Below are 17,134 nucleotides of genomic sequence, written 5' to 3' on the forward strand. Positions count from 1 at the left end.
AAAGTATAAAGATATAAAAGGGTGAATTAGCATTTAAAAGCATATTTTAAATTAGAAATATACAATAAACCTATTTTGTGCAACATTAAAAAGAATTAAAATTTTCTATTTTTTAAATTTTTTAGAATTCTAAAATGAGAATTCTAAAATATTACAGATCCGAGAGGTTTCTGTAATAAAATTTAAATGAAAAAATAAAGCTGATAATGAATGATCAACTGTTTTTTTTTTGAGTTTTATTTAATATAATACACAATTAAAGTCCCATTAAAGTATCTACTTAGTAATTTAGATGGAAAATAAATTTATTCTGTGCATAAAGTCAAAAGTTCACAATAAAATATTAAAGTATTTATTTTAGATAATAACTTAAAAAATGAACAGTAATTACTTGAAGGCTGCCAAAAACTTCATTAAATTTGTTGACATTTCACCCTCCCCATACCATGTAGTTAAAAACTGCAAAGAAGTTTTGAAAAATAATGGGTATAAACAACTGGATGAGACTTCAAAATGGTATTTTAGCAGTTTGTTTTGTTTGAAATTTATTTCAATATGAGTTATTCAGAAGTTGTACTTAATACAAAATCAAAAAAATTATAAATACCTTTACATTAAACTTTTATGTTAGTTTATCTACAATTAAGAGTCTACTAAAAAAAATGTTTTCGTAATATAACAAAATGATATGTTATATGAGTTATATGTTATATGTATGAAAATGGTTGGTAGTTTAGTACAGTTTATATAATGTATATTTACTTTTTTAAATTTATCTGAACATAAGTGATTAAAAAGTTGTACGTTTAACAAATAAGTAAAAGTTGTGAATATCTTTCCATTAAAGTTTGATATAAGTTTATCTACAACTAAGAGTATTTAAACAACATATTTACCTTCAAACAAGATGTTTTTATAATTAATTAACATTTTTAAGTTTTATTAACAAAACAATGTTTCACTCAATTGAACTAAATCAAATGAGATCATCAGTTGAATAAAGTTTTATTCATATAGAATTTATAATAAAACAAACAGTATTTTTTGTAATTTAAGTCTAATTAAAAGTCTTGACCTCACAAAATAAGGTTAATATATATTAAATGACATATAATCTTATTTAAATGACCAATTAAAATGCAGGACTCAGATGACTCAAATTAAAGATGAAACCACTTTTTTTTTAAATTTAGTAATTAGTAAAATAATAATAGGTCACAGATAGAACCAAATGGCAAGTACTTCACAACCAGAATGGGCACTGCTGTGATGGCATTCTCAGTCGGTGGAAAGTTTGACAAGGACAAATCTGGTTTCAGTATAGTTGGTGCCCACACAGACAGTCCTTGCTTGAGGGTCAAACAAGTCAGTAACAGAAAAAGTGAAGGTAAAACAACTGACTTACTATTTTAATTTATCATGTGATTTCAGTTTTTGATGTTTTTAATACAAAATCTAACAACCATAGGTATTTGTTGGTACCTTTATATAACAGTATGTCTTATTAAGTTGAACTCTGTAATTAAACCAAAGTTTCATAAAAGCCCATTCAAAATGTATTACTAAAGTTTTTTACTAGTTACCAGCAGGTCTTTTTTCTAAGGTTTTCTTTTAAATTCCAGTTTAGACCAATATGCTGTTATCAACAACTTTAAAAACATTATGTAACTGTCCATTTATATTTTTAATTCAAGTCAATTATATTTTAACAGGCTACAAACAAGTAGGAGTTGAAACTTACGGTGGTGGCAATTGGACTTCCTGGTTTGACAGAGACTTGAAATTAGCAGGCAGAGTTCTAATAAGTCAGCAAAAAGAACTTACCTCCAAACTAGTGGATATAAACAAACCAGTTCTGAGAGTCCCGAACTGCTGCATTCATTTGAACCCGAAAACCAACACAGAGTTCAAAGTGAACAAAGAAACAGACCTTAACCCAGTAATCAGTGTATTCAAAAATGGCAAGAAAAGTTCTAGTGATTCTCAGACAAGTTTTCAGAAAAACCACCATGAAGAGCTGTTGAGTTTGATATCAGAAGAAATTAATGAACCTGTAGAAAATATTGTGAATTTTGACTTGTACTTAGCAGACTGCCAGCCTTCTGTTATAGGTTGATTTTTTGTTTTGTAGTTTATTTTAAAGTGTGAAATTAAGTTAATTATTTAATTTAGATAAACATGATTTAAACAAGAAAAGATATAAGTGCTCATTAAATGAATTTTTAATTAAAATTATTACAAATAACTTTTCCTTTACTAAATACAAAATGAAATAAAACACTTTTTAAATCTGCTAATTAAACAAAATTCTTTTTTTATTATTTTAATTTAACATCATAGGTGGAGCATGTAAAGACTTCATATTTGCACCGCGTATTGACAACCTGTTGAACGTTTGGAGCGGTTTGGAAGGACTTATGAGTGCAGATAAAAATTTAGATGAAGATGAAAACGTGAGAGTCTTCATGGCTTTTGATCACGAAGAAGTAGGATCCAGATCTGAGAGAGGTGCTGATTCTGCGTATGCTCCACAGGTATTTGAGCGTAAAATTATTAACTAAAAGGGAAGGATATTCTTATTTTGAATTAATAAAGACATGTAAAAAAAATGAAATTGTGATTTACAGGTATTTGAATTGTTATTTTTTCATTTGAAAATTTATTATTATTATCTCACATGCAATAGATTCTACTAATGCTCCACAGGTATTTGAGTATAAAATGTTTTATCATACTAAAATTTGAAATTTTGTTCAAATAATTTTTGGAAAATGTTTCAAGAACAACAGTAATAATAAAACATTTTTGTTTATCAACTGTTAAACTACAACAATTTTATAGCAGTAATCAACTACTGAAAAATTTCTATACAAAAATATTCAAAAAAATATAAAATACATAAGTTTTTGAGTTTCTAACTAACATATCTTTAAAAAGCTTACATTTTTGTTTAATTAACATAACGACAACTTGAATTGAATTCTAATTACAGGTGTTGAACAGAATAGTGTCCCATCTTACCAAATCACCAGAAGCCTCCAACATCTACAACCAGTTCATGGCCCGTTCAATGGTCCTCAGCGCAGACATGGCCCACACTGTCCACCCAAACTACGCTGACAAACATTCCGACAACATGAAACCATCTTTGAATGATGGACCGGTCGTCAAGGTGAACAACAATCAGAAATACGTCACCACCGTGACATCAAACCATGTTGTCAGAGAAGCTGCCAAGTTGGCTGACGTTCCTATACAGCATGTGATGGCAAGGAATGATATACCTTGTGGAAGTACTATTGGTGAGTTTACTAATAACATTTCAGTTTATTTTATAGTATATCTTAATGATATATAATTAAAAGGATCTGGAGTAGAATTTTTGCTGGTCATATCAAAAGCTAAATACTCATTTTTGTTAATTTATGTATTATATGAGTACCGGTTTTAATATATATTAGATACTTTTGCTTTAACCTATAAATTGTATACATACCTTTGGTTTTAACAATTATAGTTCTCATGTGGTCACGGAGATAAACAAAATTATTTCTTTATAAGAAACGGTTATAAAAAGTATTTCACTTTATTAAAAAACTTCGCTTATATTTAAGTTTTTATTAGAATTATATGAATATTAAGTAGTCTGACTATCCTTTTGAATAAGCTTACTAATTAAGTTTAGTACAAGTAGTAGTTAAAACTTTATAATATAGTACTTGTAATTATTTTTTTTTGATATGTCACATAATATCATTTTAATTTTACTTTATTCTAATATGTATAGCCCAACAAGGTGTAAATAATTCTGATGTAAATTACTGCTATTGTTTTTTGTTGTTAACTTAACAACTATATCTATTTTAAACCTAAAATGATTATTTCTTTTTGTCAACAACCTATGAACTTATGTTAACTCTACAGGACCACTGATATCTGCCCAGTTAGGCGTAAACACTGCAGATGTGGGTTGCGCCCAACTCAGTATGCACTCAGTAAGGGAAATATGTGGAGTAAAAGCTCCTTTACAGAGTGAACAATTATTTGCTTCATTCTTTTCAAATTACTCCAATATGAGCAGTGATATGCTGGACTTGCTGTGAAGAAATATGAAGATTATAAAAGAAACATTATATTAAAATTTGATTTGAAGTTTGAAAAGTTTTAAGGAGACATTATGCAAAAACCTTATTGCAGTAAAATGTTTTTTGTTTGAAATATCTTTTAACTTTATACTTACTAAACAAGTCTAAATAATACTCTGTTTTGAAGTATTTATAATAACATATTATTATAAAACAATTGTTGCCGACTTTATATTTTGTTTATTTTTGAAACTTTTATGAGTTCTAAATAAAAAAGCTATAATTTATTTAGGTATTTTTTATAGGAAATATAACTACTTTGATATTTTTAATGTTTAAGTATATGATTATATAACTTAATTTGGTTTTTTAGCAGTATTTATGTTTTTGACGGATATGTATTCAAATTATATTCACTTAATTATGTCTTAATTAGTGCTTAAGTATGTTACAAAATAGAACAATGAAATGCTGTATAGATTCTTATTTAATTTAATACTTCAAAGTTTTACATAGTAGTTATAACTAGTTTTTCTCACTTACACACAATGTATTTTAAATTTTTAATGAGTTTAAACAATTTATTTTTAGAAATTATTTTATTTTTTTCATTTAATAAATGTTTTTTGTATAAAAGTATTACCTAAATTGTGAAAATAAAAATTTAATTTTGATATTTTTTTAACTTGAAAATTTTTCTATGGAAGTTTAGAAACATATGAAACTAAATGAGATTTAATAAACCAAATCTTAATCCAATATATTTTATTTTTATATGCACATTGAAAAGATGTATCAAATACACATGATAGTAAAAAGCTGCTATAATTAATAAAAAGGATACTATTAATAGTTTTAACAATATTTTAAGTTTTGATGTAGCTATTGATCTACACTTCAAAATTAAAAAAACCAAAAAGAGTTGTAGAAAATTAAAGCTTCAAATTAGTTTGAGTTAGATATATAAAAAAAAAACTTTTTCAGCATTTATTTAAGTTAAATAATCAAACAAGCCACTACGAAAATGAGCGCTGAAGAGAATGAAAATCTTTTACAAAGTGAAAAACCTGAAAATGAGTAAGTCTATTGGTTTTACAAAGTGAAAAATATGAATATGAGTTAAATATTTATTTTTATAAAAAAGATATTGACTCACTGGTAACAAGATATAAAGTTTTTGTTTTTTGTTGCTTCTATTTAAATAAAAAAAGTTTTGATTTGACTGTTGATATGTGTTTCACCAAGCTTTAAAAGTTATTTTTAACATTTTCATCTGTATAGCATTTATTTTTACAAAATACTTACAATAGTCTCAATTAATTTAGTTTAAAGTCAACCTTTAACATGTTGTGCTTTAATTTTCTTTTGATGAAATTTGTTGAAATTTTTGTTAGCCAAATGACCATGTCCTTAAGTAATATTATTCCTTTTGTAGTTTATTAGTGTTCATAAGTCACCTAATTAACAATGGACTATTAATTAAAATAAATGTTTAGCAAATCAACAAGAAAAGATGAATATGAAACGGAAATAGCTCAAGAAGAACACCCTAACCAGACTTCGTTAGTTTAAAAAATAATGAGCTTTTTATTTTGTAGACATTTATTTACAAAAAAATAAAAGCTTATAAATATGTTTTGTTATTTTATAATATAAAACGTTGTTTTAAAAAGTAAGTTTTACTAAATAACAGGCCTGTATCAACAATAATGCACTATAATAAAATGCTTTTGAGAAAGTATCATAAAATTCTTAATTTAACATATATTTTAAAATAAATAATAAAAATTTTTCTTTTATTACACAGCTCCGGAGCCACAATAATCACAATAATTTTATTACAATTAGTATCAAGAAAAACCTTGAAACTAATTGTAATAAAATTTCATTTATCTAAGACATTTTATAATAAACTATAAAAAGTATTCTTATTTAGCTCCGGAGCAACAATAATGCACCTGATCAAGGGAAATGTCGGAACGGGACTTCTTGGCATCCCGTGGGCAATGATGCATGCTGGAGTTTTATTAGGACCACTTTTAATTGTTTTCATGGCTGTCATATGTACCCATTGCATGCAGTTACTTGTGAAAAACTCAAAATATTACTGCAGGTTAGATATGTTGTTCAGAATGTAAGTAATTAATAGTTTATTGTATGAAGTAGAGCAGGGTTTCCCAAAGGGGGCCAAGTGACCCCTTTGGGGGCCATGACAGATACTCAGCTATGAGCCACAGGGGGTCATGAGGTCATTATTTAAAACTTACACTAGATATTCTGGAGTTGCTGATGAAGAGCAAAAATAAAAAGGTCTAAAAGTTTTTTATGGTAGTTTTTGAGTAATCTTGGTACTAGGGGGCCATAAGTTTTTTAATTTCTTCAAAGGGGGCCATTTGAAAAAAAATTGGAAAACCCTGAAGTAGAGTCTTATTAGGACAATTGTTATGGTTTTCATAGCTGTAATTTGTGCAATGCAATTATTAGTGAAAAAATCAAAATTATATTACAGATTAGATTTTTTGTGCCTAATATTAGTTATTATACAATATAAATAAGCTTTTGTTATGTTTCTTTTAGTTGTGTTAAAACTGTTTAACTCATTGTATACAACTTGTTGTTAAGAACTCCCATTATTACAGCAGTTTGAAAATTTGTTTAATGTAAATAAATTAAAAATAGAGTTTAATATTTATTACCTTTGATTTAATTTAAGTAGTTATATAAAATAACATATATTAGTTAATTAAAGTTATTTACAAAATATTAAAGAAAAGATCACTTGACTACCCAAACACAATGTACACAAAATATATAATAAAAAACTTAATAACATTTTATAAAACTTTACAGAACACTAAAGAAAAGATCACTTGACTACCCAGATACAATGTACCATTCTGCAAGTAATTCAAGTTTATCAATAATCAGAAGAAATCCAAATTTCTTCAAACAATTAGTCAACGCATTTTTATTAATCACACAGCTTGGATTCTGTTGTGTTTATTTCGTATTCATTGCTCAAAATGTTAAACAGGTTAGTAAAAATACTAGTTTTGATACTTAGTATAATTTAATTTTTTAAAAATTAAACATTAATCTTAATTTTTCTTTAATGAAATTAGTTTTTAAGAAATCCTTAAAATACAAGGTATATCAGTAATCTAAAAAAATTAAATCTTACAAAAAATAAATAAATACAATGAATAAATATGAGTTTGTTTAAGTACATTAGCTTTAGTTTTATATTTAATTCAAAAACTGAGCCTATGTAAATATAGTTGTTGCTTATGAACTTCAACGCAGTTATTGAAAGTAAAAACTCATAAGTGTTTGAAATTAAAAATCTTGCTTAAAGATGTTAACTAGTCTTATAGTTATATAGAAACTCATTTGTTGATTTTTAACATTTATAAAAACTAAGTATAAAAAGTTGTGAGCTATATTTGACTTGGGCACGAAAATTAGTGCAAATACTAATCATATTTAAACTTTAACCTAGAGATAATATCTTTTTTCAGTTTTGTGTATTTTGTTCTGGTATTTACTTATACTACACAAATGCTAAAGTTTATAATTAACTACTTTAGAATAAATTGAATATTTTGCATATTTGTTCACAGTCTTGTACATTTTATATGCTATTAATAATTTAATAATAACTATTATTGCAAGTTTATTGTCCTACGCTGGACCCAGGCTTAATACATTTATTTTTTCCATAAATACATACTTAAATTTTATTCTTGTTGGAAAGATATTTAATCTAATATAAAAGGTGTTAAAATAAAATGAAATGATTAAAAATTAAAAACTTTAGGTAGTATCAACTTCTTAGAAGTACGCACCATCTAACAAAATACTTATTTAGAAAAAAAAAAACTTATAAAAATAATACATAATTGAAATAACTAAAATATGATAGGTAGTATCTTCATCATGGAAAGATGCACCTTCAGACAGAATATTCATGCTGATGACATTATTGATAATAATTCCACTTTCATTTATAAGAACACTGAAAGTTTTGACATTATTTTCAATGCTTGCCAATATTGCTACAGTGGCTTCGTTGGGGATTATTTTCTACTATACTGGATTGGTTAGTTACAATAAATTGTAATAATTATATATTATTTTCAACTATACTGGAATGGTTAGTTATAATAAGTTGTAATAAATTGTATATTATTTTCTACTATACTGGATTGGTTAGTTACAATAAATTGTAATGAATAATATATAATTTTCTACTACACTGGATTAGTTAGTTTTAATAAATGATATATTATTTTCTACTATACTGGATTGGTTAGTTATATTTAATTTTAATAAATTATATATTGTTTTCTACTATACTGGATTGGTTAGTTATAATGAATTGTAACAAATTATATATTATTTTCTACTATACTGGATTGGTTAGTTATGATAAGTTGCAATAAGTAATATATTATTTTCTACTGTACTGGATTGGTTAGTTATAATAAAATGCAATAAGTAATAAATTATTTTCTACTGTACTGGTATGGTTAGTTATGATGAGTTATAGAGACTTAATAAAGCTTACTGAAATAGCATATAAATTTTTCAGTTTAATTATTTATTTTAAAGTTGTAAATGAGCTCATTTTATAAAACAAAATGAAAAAAAATATTTAAGATTCCTAACAATTGCTAACAATTGGCAACGTATCTATAATTTACACTTTTGTTTTTGTTTATATTTTGTATTATATTATACAGTAATTGTATTTTGATAATACCACAAAGTTTCAAGCAGTTAATATTCAAAAAGAAATTGATTTAATTGTACAGTTATGTTAAAATAATGTCACATACAATGAATCAAGAGGTTTGATACTCGAAGATAAATTTAAGTTTTGTGAATGAATAATGTATACTCACCATAACATTACATAATGATTACACAAGCATTTATGAAAACTTGAACATCAGCAAATTTATATTTGTCTAGTCAAGTTATATCATGAGACTGATAGATCAGTAAAAATTGCTTTACGATATTTAATGCTTTGTGTACTATGTTAATGGTTTACAAAATTCAAGTAAGTTATATATATTTTTAGAATGTTTAAACATGTTTTAATAAGTTTTTAATTATGAATACTAATCATTTATATAAACAACTGTATAAATTAGTTTTTTTATAATTAAATAAATATCATTTATGTATATTTTTATATATCATTTAGAAAACACTCTTTGTTTTTGATTTTAAAAGTTTTCTGCTTTAGTAAGTATTGAGCTCAAATACACCAAAATTAGCATTTAGTTATAATAGAAAAATATTTTATGAAAAACATTATACATGCCTTTCTAAATATTTCAAAGTGTTAGCAATACACAGACAATTGTTTGCTTTGGTTTATTTGATGGTCAAATACTTATTAAATAATAAAGCCACAATAGTATGCATTGAAACTGTTGGCCTTGAACATGGTTTATTTATTTATCACTATTTAGTATTAAAACAAATAGTTTTTATTTGTATATTTTATTAACTTTTGTTTACATCGATAGTAGTGCTCACTGTGCATTTATTTTTAGTTTAATATATTTATTTTTATTTTGAACTTTCAATATAAATTTTGTAGTTTTTTTATTTAGTTGTATCAAAAGCATCCCATAAATTTCAAACTATGTTTAAGAAAATAAGATTTAAAGCGTTTAAAAAAATCCTCAGATTAAGAAAATACAATAATTTCTTTTTGTTTTTATTATATTATGCAGCCATTTATTTACTTTAAGTCTTATAAAAATCTTATATTTTGTAACAAGTTTTATATTTTATTTGTAATATTTGAACTAACATAAAAATAAACATATCTAAACAAAGAAAAATAGTAAGTGTTGGTTTTTTACAGATTGCTGTCTTAATGGTTAGACTATGACAAAATTTACTTAAATTATTTTTAGTCGAGTTTAAATATTACAAATTTAGTCTAAGGTTTGTTACATAATAAAAGTATCTTTAAGACTTAAAAGTAAATAATTTATTGTATAATACAATTAAGAAAAAAAAACTCAATGAAAAAATTTTTTATTTAACTGTTTTTGCAACTTGAAATAAAAGTATAATCTAAAGAGTTGGAGTTTTTTAATCAAGTTAACTATTTGTTTAATTTTAACAAGAAATTTTGCAATGATAAAGTTTAAATAATGTTAGTAGTTTTTTAAAAACACAACATTTTTAAGACCTAAACGTTTATATAAGATATTACGGTTTTATATATTTACAAACAAATACAACAAAACGTTTTTACATTAAAAATATTTGAAAACAAAAATCTCTATGTTTACTCTATGTTTTTATTAGTATATGTTATATAGTATACTATTACATCCCTAAAAATATAATAAAGTGTTAAATGAAAAACTTGAGTTAGTTTGATTCTATTTTTGATAAAATATTTATAGTTTAATGTTTACAAGTATTACTTTGTTGTGTTTATCTAAGATTCAAAATTTTAGCAACTTTGAAAGTGATCATACTAACTAAACTAACACGTTTTTAATTATTTTTAGAAATCACGACATATTGTTGTTATTAGTTTTATATTAATCAACAGTTTATTTTATTACAAAAACAAAGACTGCAAAATTTGCTGAATGTTTTAAATAAATTTAGAATTATTTTGATTACCAAGCATTAATTATGTTTCAAAGAACATAAACAAAGTAAATATTTACATAATGTTTTATTACCAAATATGCAATAAGTTGTTATAGTTTATTGTTTTGTCTGTAAAATTTTACAAACTGTAGTTCCTGTTGAAGTTTTACTTTACTAATAACAATATGAACTTTTTGATAAAATCAATACATAGTAAGGTAAGTTTAAAGTATTAAAGTCATATTTAAAAAAATGTTTTTTTCATTAACAATACTTTTTATATTAAGTTAAAATTTCAATTTAATAACATTTTTGTACCAAATACAATAATTTATCACCAAAATTAATCAAATTAATCTATGTAAATATCTTTTACAGAAATTATCAAGTCATACAGAAATGCCTCCTTTAGTAGTCGGTCAAATTCCCACTTTTTTCGGAACAGCCATATTCGCTTTTGAAGGAATAGGCGTTGTTAGTTAAAAGTTTATTTTAAATACTGAAAAAGTCCTAGAGTTTAAACATAATTTATTTTATTATTGTTATAACACGTTTTTTGTAAATATTAAGTATATACAGTTTATAAAGCTTGCTAGTAAAAAATACTTAAATTTTTAAACTTTACTTTTATTACTATGATTTTAGTTTCTGCAAAAAGTCTAACTTAAATTTTAAAAGTTGCTTAAGATACATTTTCTATAGAGGTACTTATTTATTGTTTTGAATATAAGCTATAGGTCTTTGATTCTGCTATTAAACATGTCTACATTTTATATTTTATTCTAATTATATTCTATTTATGTTAAAGTTTTAAATAAAATTATTTGAATGTAAAGTTTCACCCAAATTATACAGCAAGTTTTAATTTATGTGGCTATGTGTTAAATAAGATATATAAGCGTAATTTATTTAGGAAAATTATAAATAAGTATTATCAAATAGTTTTTACATTTTTTACAAATTATTTTGTTTCAAACTAAATAATTACTGTTTTCCACTTTAAATTTAGGTAATAAATGTATGATAATAATTATTAAACTTATTGTAAAACCTGGTTTTACCCTAAGACATCTATAATTAGTAAAAAGTTTATTAAAACTATAATAAATTGACATTTTAAGAACGAATAATTAACTAAAATGTATAATAGTCCGTCCCTCCTAATTTAGTTGACTATCTAATGTAGTATTAGTGTTTTCATTTTAAAAAATGTTCATTCAATAGGTCCTCCCACTAGAAAACGAGATGAAGGAACCACGTAAGTTCAGGTGGATCTTACCGCTAGGAATGACACTGGTGTCATCAATGTACTTACTAGTCGGTGTGATGGGATACATCGCGTATGGTGATAAAATTTGTGGAAGCATCACCTTGAATCTACCGTCAGGGGATCCGTTAGTTTTATTGAATAGTTATTGAATTGATAATTGTTTATAATTGTTTTTTATTCAAGATTTTTAATTAATACAGTAGTTATTCGTTTATGTTAAAAATGATCACTGAGTGTCTTTTACTAGTGTTTAAAAAAAATAACATAAAACTATGTAAATTTAAGTCAAAAATAAATAAATAGTAGTTAAATAAATTTTATCAATTTTTTACTTATTTTAAGATTAAATAATATTGATTATTAAGATCAATTAAACAAAATTAATTTTTAATTTTAAATAATGTCAGTTTAGTGGTGGCCTTGTATAATTGCTTAATTTGTTGTAAATTTTTATTTATGAAGTTTTGTAATACTTGTTTTACTTTTTGACAACAATCTAGTTAAAAATCAAGTTGTTTTAAGTTTCAGTCATTGCTATTTTTTTATAAAGCTTTTATTTTTTTTACTAACAAATTACAATTTTAAATTTAGAATACTTTCAAGTTTTGTTTACTTAGCTTATTTAATGTTTATGTATTTAGAAATAAAAAATATCGTCATACTGCTTTAATAAATTGTTTATTTAAATTGATTTTGCGTTTACCTAGGAATGTATCGTTTGTAGTTATTTAATCAAATATAATGTTTATATTTAAGTTTTATGTATACCACAAAACTCTATTAAAAACAGTTAATTGTCAAGTAAGTTAAATTTTTATTTTAAAATTTGTATTTAAAATATGTAAGTTTTTGAAATATTTATCGTCAAATAGAAATAAAGATTAGATAATTTTCATGTAAGTCTTTTAAAAGGTTATAATATCTCAAATGTTTTCTAAAATTAATTTTATTTGACTATTAAAACAAACTTTTAAAAGTTCTTTCATCTATGTTAATAAAATCTTACTAACTTCATTGTACGAAAAATTTAATGAATATATTTTGTCATCACTGTAAGTTTAAAATTTTGTTTATTTTTAGTAGAATTATATTTTTCATATACTTTTTACCTTGGTTCTTCATAGACTGTCGGATAGATTTTATAACCTCCAACTTATTCAGACTGTCAGATATGAGCAAACTTCTCTATACATTCTCAATACTGATGACGTACCTGATTCAATTTTACGTACCCATGCAGATAATCGAGGGAGCTATTGAAGAAATGATTAACAAGAGAATAATTTGCAATATCCTGAGAGCACTGCTTGTATCATTTACTTGTAAGATTTACTTGATAGTAGAATTGCACTTGTTTAGATGGATTGCACTTGTAGAAGCTTTTAGATCTCTCTGCTTGTAGATTGTATAACTTGGCATGATTATGGGCTGCTTATATTGGTGTATTGCTCTTTTTATTTATTATTATTTTTTGTTTTTCACACTTTTTGTTATATATTTCAGTTTATTCTTTGTAATGAACACTAAATAAATATGACTTGGTTCTCATGTATATCTCTTTGTATAATTGATTCTATAGAAGGTTACCACTAAAACTAACATTTAAAATTTTAACCAATAATTAAAAATAAATTATTAGTTTGGTTTCAACATAATTGTATGAAACATCAAACTGAAAACAGCTTTGCGTAAATGTGTAATACAAGCCTTTCTTCACACCAGAGGCGACGCGTTATGACGTCATAGCCCGGAGCAACACAAACTTCCTTAAAAGTTTTTTTTATAACAAAAAATGACATATTAGCAAGAGGATTAAAACAAAACATGTAGGAGATAACAAGCCAGTTTATGTCAATCTGCACTCTCTATGACGTCATCACGCGTCGCCACTGCTCGATACAAAAATAATCAGTGAGATTCAGAAACTTAACTCTTTACAAAACTGAAGTAAAGTGGCAATTTTGTAGTTTTCCAAACTTCCCAATTAACTGTCACTTACCAATTTATTCGCATATAAGTTTTATCTCGATAACCCGACAATAAGTCTTACCTCGATAAACCGACACAGTTTATCTGAAGTAGCGAAGATCTTGTACTCGTTCGTGATACTGACATCGTGGCTGCTTCAATTTTACGTCCCAATGCAGATGATTGACGGGTGGATATCAATAGATAGTCATCACAGAAAATTGAAGATTGGTGTTATAAGAATATGTCTTGCATGTGTAACTTGTTAGTTTATACATAAAATAATAATTAATATTAATTATTATACATCTGTTACTTACATCTTTGTTAATAGTTTAGTATAAAACAATAATTAATATTGTTTAATATAAATATGTGGATACTTATTAGTTACATATGAAGTAACTAATATCATTTATTGAATTTTTGTTGTACTTACCACAGAAAATTTAAGATTTCTGTCATCAGGATTTTTTATTGCATGTGTGGCTTGTTAGTTTTGATAAAAATAAAGTAACTAATAAATTTTTAAGCTTGTATGTAAGGGTTTCTTAAAGGAGTTGATATCAATTCGCTGTACGTAAATACTTATTGCATGCTTAGAAGTAGCTTGGTTCATTTAATGTAAGCACTTATACCTGTGTGTGAAATTAATAGAAGCACACTATCTTTTAGTAGGTTACTAAATTGAAAAAGTTGTGGTATAACTACTGTATTATTGTGTACTTTAAGCACTGAAAATATGTTCACTTTTTCGAAGTTTTTATTAACACTAAAGTTAAGATTTTGTGGTCAAGTTTTATGTAAAAATATAATTAACTTTGTTTAAATCCATAACATTAAACTAAATTTTTTCCAACTTTAAAGCAATATTTAAAAACATTTTCTGATATTTTTAAAGTCTATTTTAAACACAAAACCATGAAAGGTTAACAAGACTTAGTATACTAATGCATTAAAAAGATATAAAGTTAAACAAAACTGTTCTTTTTAGTTCATAATATTTAACTCTTAAATGGATCACATTTTTTTGATAAATAATAAAATTAAAAAAATTTAATTTAAAAAAAAATTAATATTTATCATAGGTGCTTGTGCAATAGCGATACCGAACTTGGGTGATTACATTTCCCTGATAGGAGCTATTAGCAGTTCAGTTCTTGCACTCATATTGCCTCCAATGATCGATATATTCACCTATCATGCGCCACACAACCATACACCGCTCATTAATGAAGAAGATTCTATTGAAGAACGTGTCACTATTGATAAGTAAGTTTACATTATTTTATCAAATTGAAAAACGAGTTACTACTGTTAAAAGAGTCCATAACAGGGTTTCCCAAACTTTTTTTTCATATGCACCCCTTTATAGAAATAAAAAACCTATGTCCCCTCCGACAAGATTTCTCAAAAAAACTTACCTTAAAAGCACCTAAAACCTTGTTTTTGCTCCTCACCGTCAACTCCACAATATCTAGTGTATTTTTCAAATTATGGCCTCATGGTGCCCCTGCGGCCTCTTTACTGCTTATGGCCCCTAAGGGAACCACTTGGCCCACTTTTGGAAACCTTGGTTTATAAGCATATCTACATGTTTTTTCATTTAAGATGAGAATGAATAAGATTAAGATCTTAGTTAATATTTTTGTAGTGCATAGTTTTGTAGTACATACGATTTCAAGTTGAAGGCATGTATTTATTGAAATACCTTAATAAATTCAACTTTGTTTTTTCAAATTATGCTACTTATATATTAAAAGAACATTCACATAGCAACTGAAGTATGCAAAGAACATCTTCATAAAAATATTATTAATAAACATAACTACATAATTTTGAAATATTTTTTTCAGAACATTTACATGGAAGCTGAAATATGCGAAGAACATCTTCATAACAATATTATTAATTAAAAAAAAACATATAAGAAATTATAAAATAATTTTTCAGAACATTCACATGGAAGCTGAAATATGCGAAGAACATCTTCATCACGATATTCGGGTTATTAGGATTCGTAAGTGGCACGATAGCAGCACTTACAAATATCGTACATGATCTGACCAATCCTGACCCGGATCCGACATGTAGTGGGGGTGTTAATAGTACACTGCATATCGAGTTGTAAATTGATTTATAATTTTTGTTTGGTATGCTGAACTTTAATGTTTAGTTGAATTGTGATTTCTAAAAAGTTGAATTGCAATTTAAATTTGCTTGATTTGTGTTTAGGTAAAATATATTTTTAAGATCAATATCATTTTAAACTTAAAAAATATTTAAATCCTGTATAACTATCTACTTAGCCATAAAGTATAAAATTTTAAAAACATATAAGGTAGTATTGAAATTTATGATTGTCAACTATTTCTTAAAAACAAAGACTATTTAAAAAGTTAAGAATGAATATTAAAAAGTTAAGTCAAAATCAATACTTTTCTGTGGAATTATAGTGGAAGGTATATGATAAGTTTGTTTTATTACTTATATTAAATTTATTTATTTTTGTTTTAGTTAACAAATCGTGAACATGTACATAAAAACTGACAAAAGTTGTACTAAACTAACATTAAAAATACTAAAAGTTTGTTTTATTCCTTTTTTAAATTGTGTTTTATCTCTATTTTTTTATAGATTTAAAATTTACTTGCCTTATCTTTTACTTTATTAATTTATTTCAAGTTAGAGTGCTTTTGAACTGATAATAAGGCATATATTGTAAAAGTTTATCATTTAAACACTTATTCAAAACATTAAAAAAATTAATCAGTATATGATCTACAAAATGCTTAACATTTGTCAATAAAAAAAAAAAAGAAAAGTTAATTTATTTTACTAAGCACCTTTTAAAATAATTTTCACACCTTTGGATTTAGTTTTTCTTACTTTTTTACATTAAAAACTTTTTACTAACAAGCTTTACAAAGAGGTAAAAAAAATCCATTAATTTTGACTGCTATGTAATTTAAGTTATTCCTTAAATTTCTTATAAACAAAACTAGTTTTTCTAAAAATACATTTTGTTTTTACTATTTTCAAATGATGTACCAAACTGTAAAAGTGTTAAAAAGTAAAGTTAAAATTTTATACCATAATAAGTTTTTATCTTTAATGCTTTAATAACACTTAACTATATCTTCTCAAGCCTTTTCTGCTATAAAGAAGCTGTTTTCAT

At 25.0% G+C, this 17,134-nt stretch overlaps 2 protein-coding genes across 3 annotated transcripts; both read left to right on the forward strand.

Annotated features, from left to right (window-relative positions):
• Positions 1-369: 369 nt before the first annotated feature.
• On the forward strand, positions 370-4,307 carry LOC145844290 (aspartyl aminopeptidase-like). Its single transcript, XM_082951681.1, has 6 exons — positions 370-516; positions 1,215-1,387; positions 1,713-2,111; positions 2,341-2,534; positions 2,993-3,302; positions 3,925-4,307. Exons 1-6 carry the CDS (start codon positions 377-379, stop codon positions 4,101-4,103), a joined length of 1,395 nt encoding a protein of 464 aa, XP_082807807.1. The 5' UTR covers positions 370-376; the 3' UTR covers positions 4,104-4,307.
• A 762-nt stretch (positions 4,308-5,069) lies between these two features.
• Positions 5,070-16,262, forward strand: LOC145844657 (neutral amino acid uniporter 4-like). 2 transcript variants are annotated; one of them, XM_082952060.1, is made up of 10 exons: positions 5,070-5,162; positions 5,582-5,647; positions 6,022-6,198; positions 6,936-7,119; positions 8,008-8,184; positions 11,097-11,192; positions 11,943-12,112; positions 13,150-13,310; positions 15,045-15,228; positions 15,910-16,262. In XM_082952060.1, exons 1-10 carry the CDS (start codon positions 5,110-5,112, stop codon positions 16,085-16,087), a joined length of 1,446 nt encoding a protein of 481 aa, XP_082808186.1. In that variant the 5' UTR covers positions 5,070-5,109; the 3' UTR covers positions 16,088-16,262. The 2 variants fall into 2 exon arrangements, with proteins under 2 accessions (XP_082808186.1, XP_082808185.1); XM_082952059.1 differs by lacking the exon at positions 13,150-13,310 and adding an exon at positions 14,057-14,220.
• The last annotated feature ends 872 nt before the right edge of the window (positions 16,263-17,134 follow it).

The sequence above is a fragment of the Thalia democratica genome, chromosome 9 (assembly GCF_965202585.1).
Source record: "Thalia democratica chromosome 9, ktThaDemo2.hap1.1, whole genome shotgun sequence".
Classification (NCBI taxonomy): domain Eukaryota; kingdom Metazoa; phylum Chordata; class Thaliacea; order Salpida; family Salpidae; genus Thalia; species Thalia democratica.

Bases quoted from the DNA above. Each gene is read 5' to 3' on its own strand.
- LOC145844290 (XM_082951681.1), top strand. From the start codon at position 377: ATGAACAGTAATTACTTGAAGGCTGCCAAAAACTTCATTAAATTTGTT. The intron at 517-1,214 runs GTATTTTAGCAG...AAATAATAATAG, and splicing joins CTGGATGAGACTTCAAAATG to GTCACAGATAGAACCAAATG. The intron at 2,535-2,992 runs GTATTTGAGCGT...TTCTAATTACAG, and splicing joins ATTCTGCGTATGCTCCACAG to GTGTTGAACAGAATAGTGTC.
- LOC145844657 (XM_082952059.1), top strand. From the start codon at position 5,110: ATGAGCGCTGAAGAGAATGAAAATCTTTTACAAAGTGAAAAACCTGAA. The intron at 8,185-11,096 runs GTTAGTTACAAT...TATCTTTTACAG, and splicing joins TTTTCTACTATACTGGATTG to AAATTATCAAGTCATACAGA. The intron at 14,221-15,044 runs GTTAGTTTATAC...TATTTATCATAG, and splicing joins ATGTCTTGCATGTGTAACTT to GTGCTTGTGCAATAGCGATA.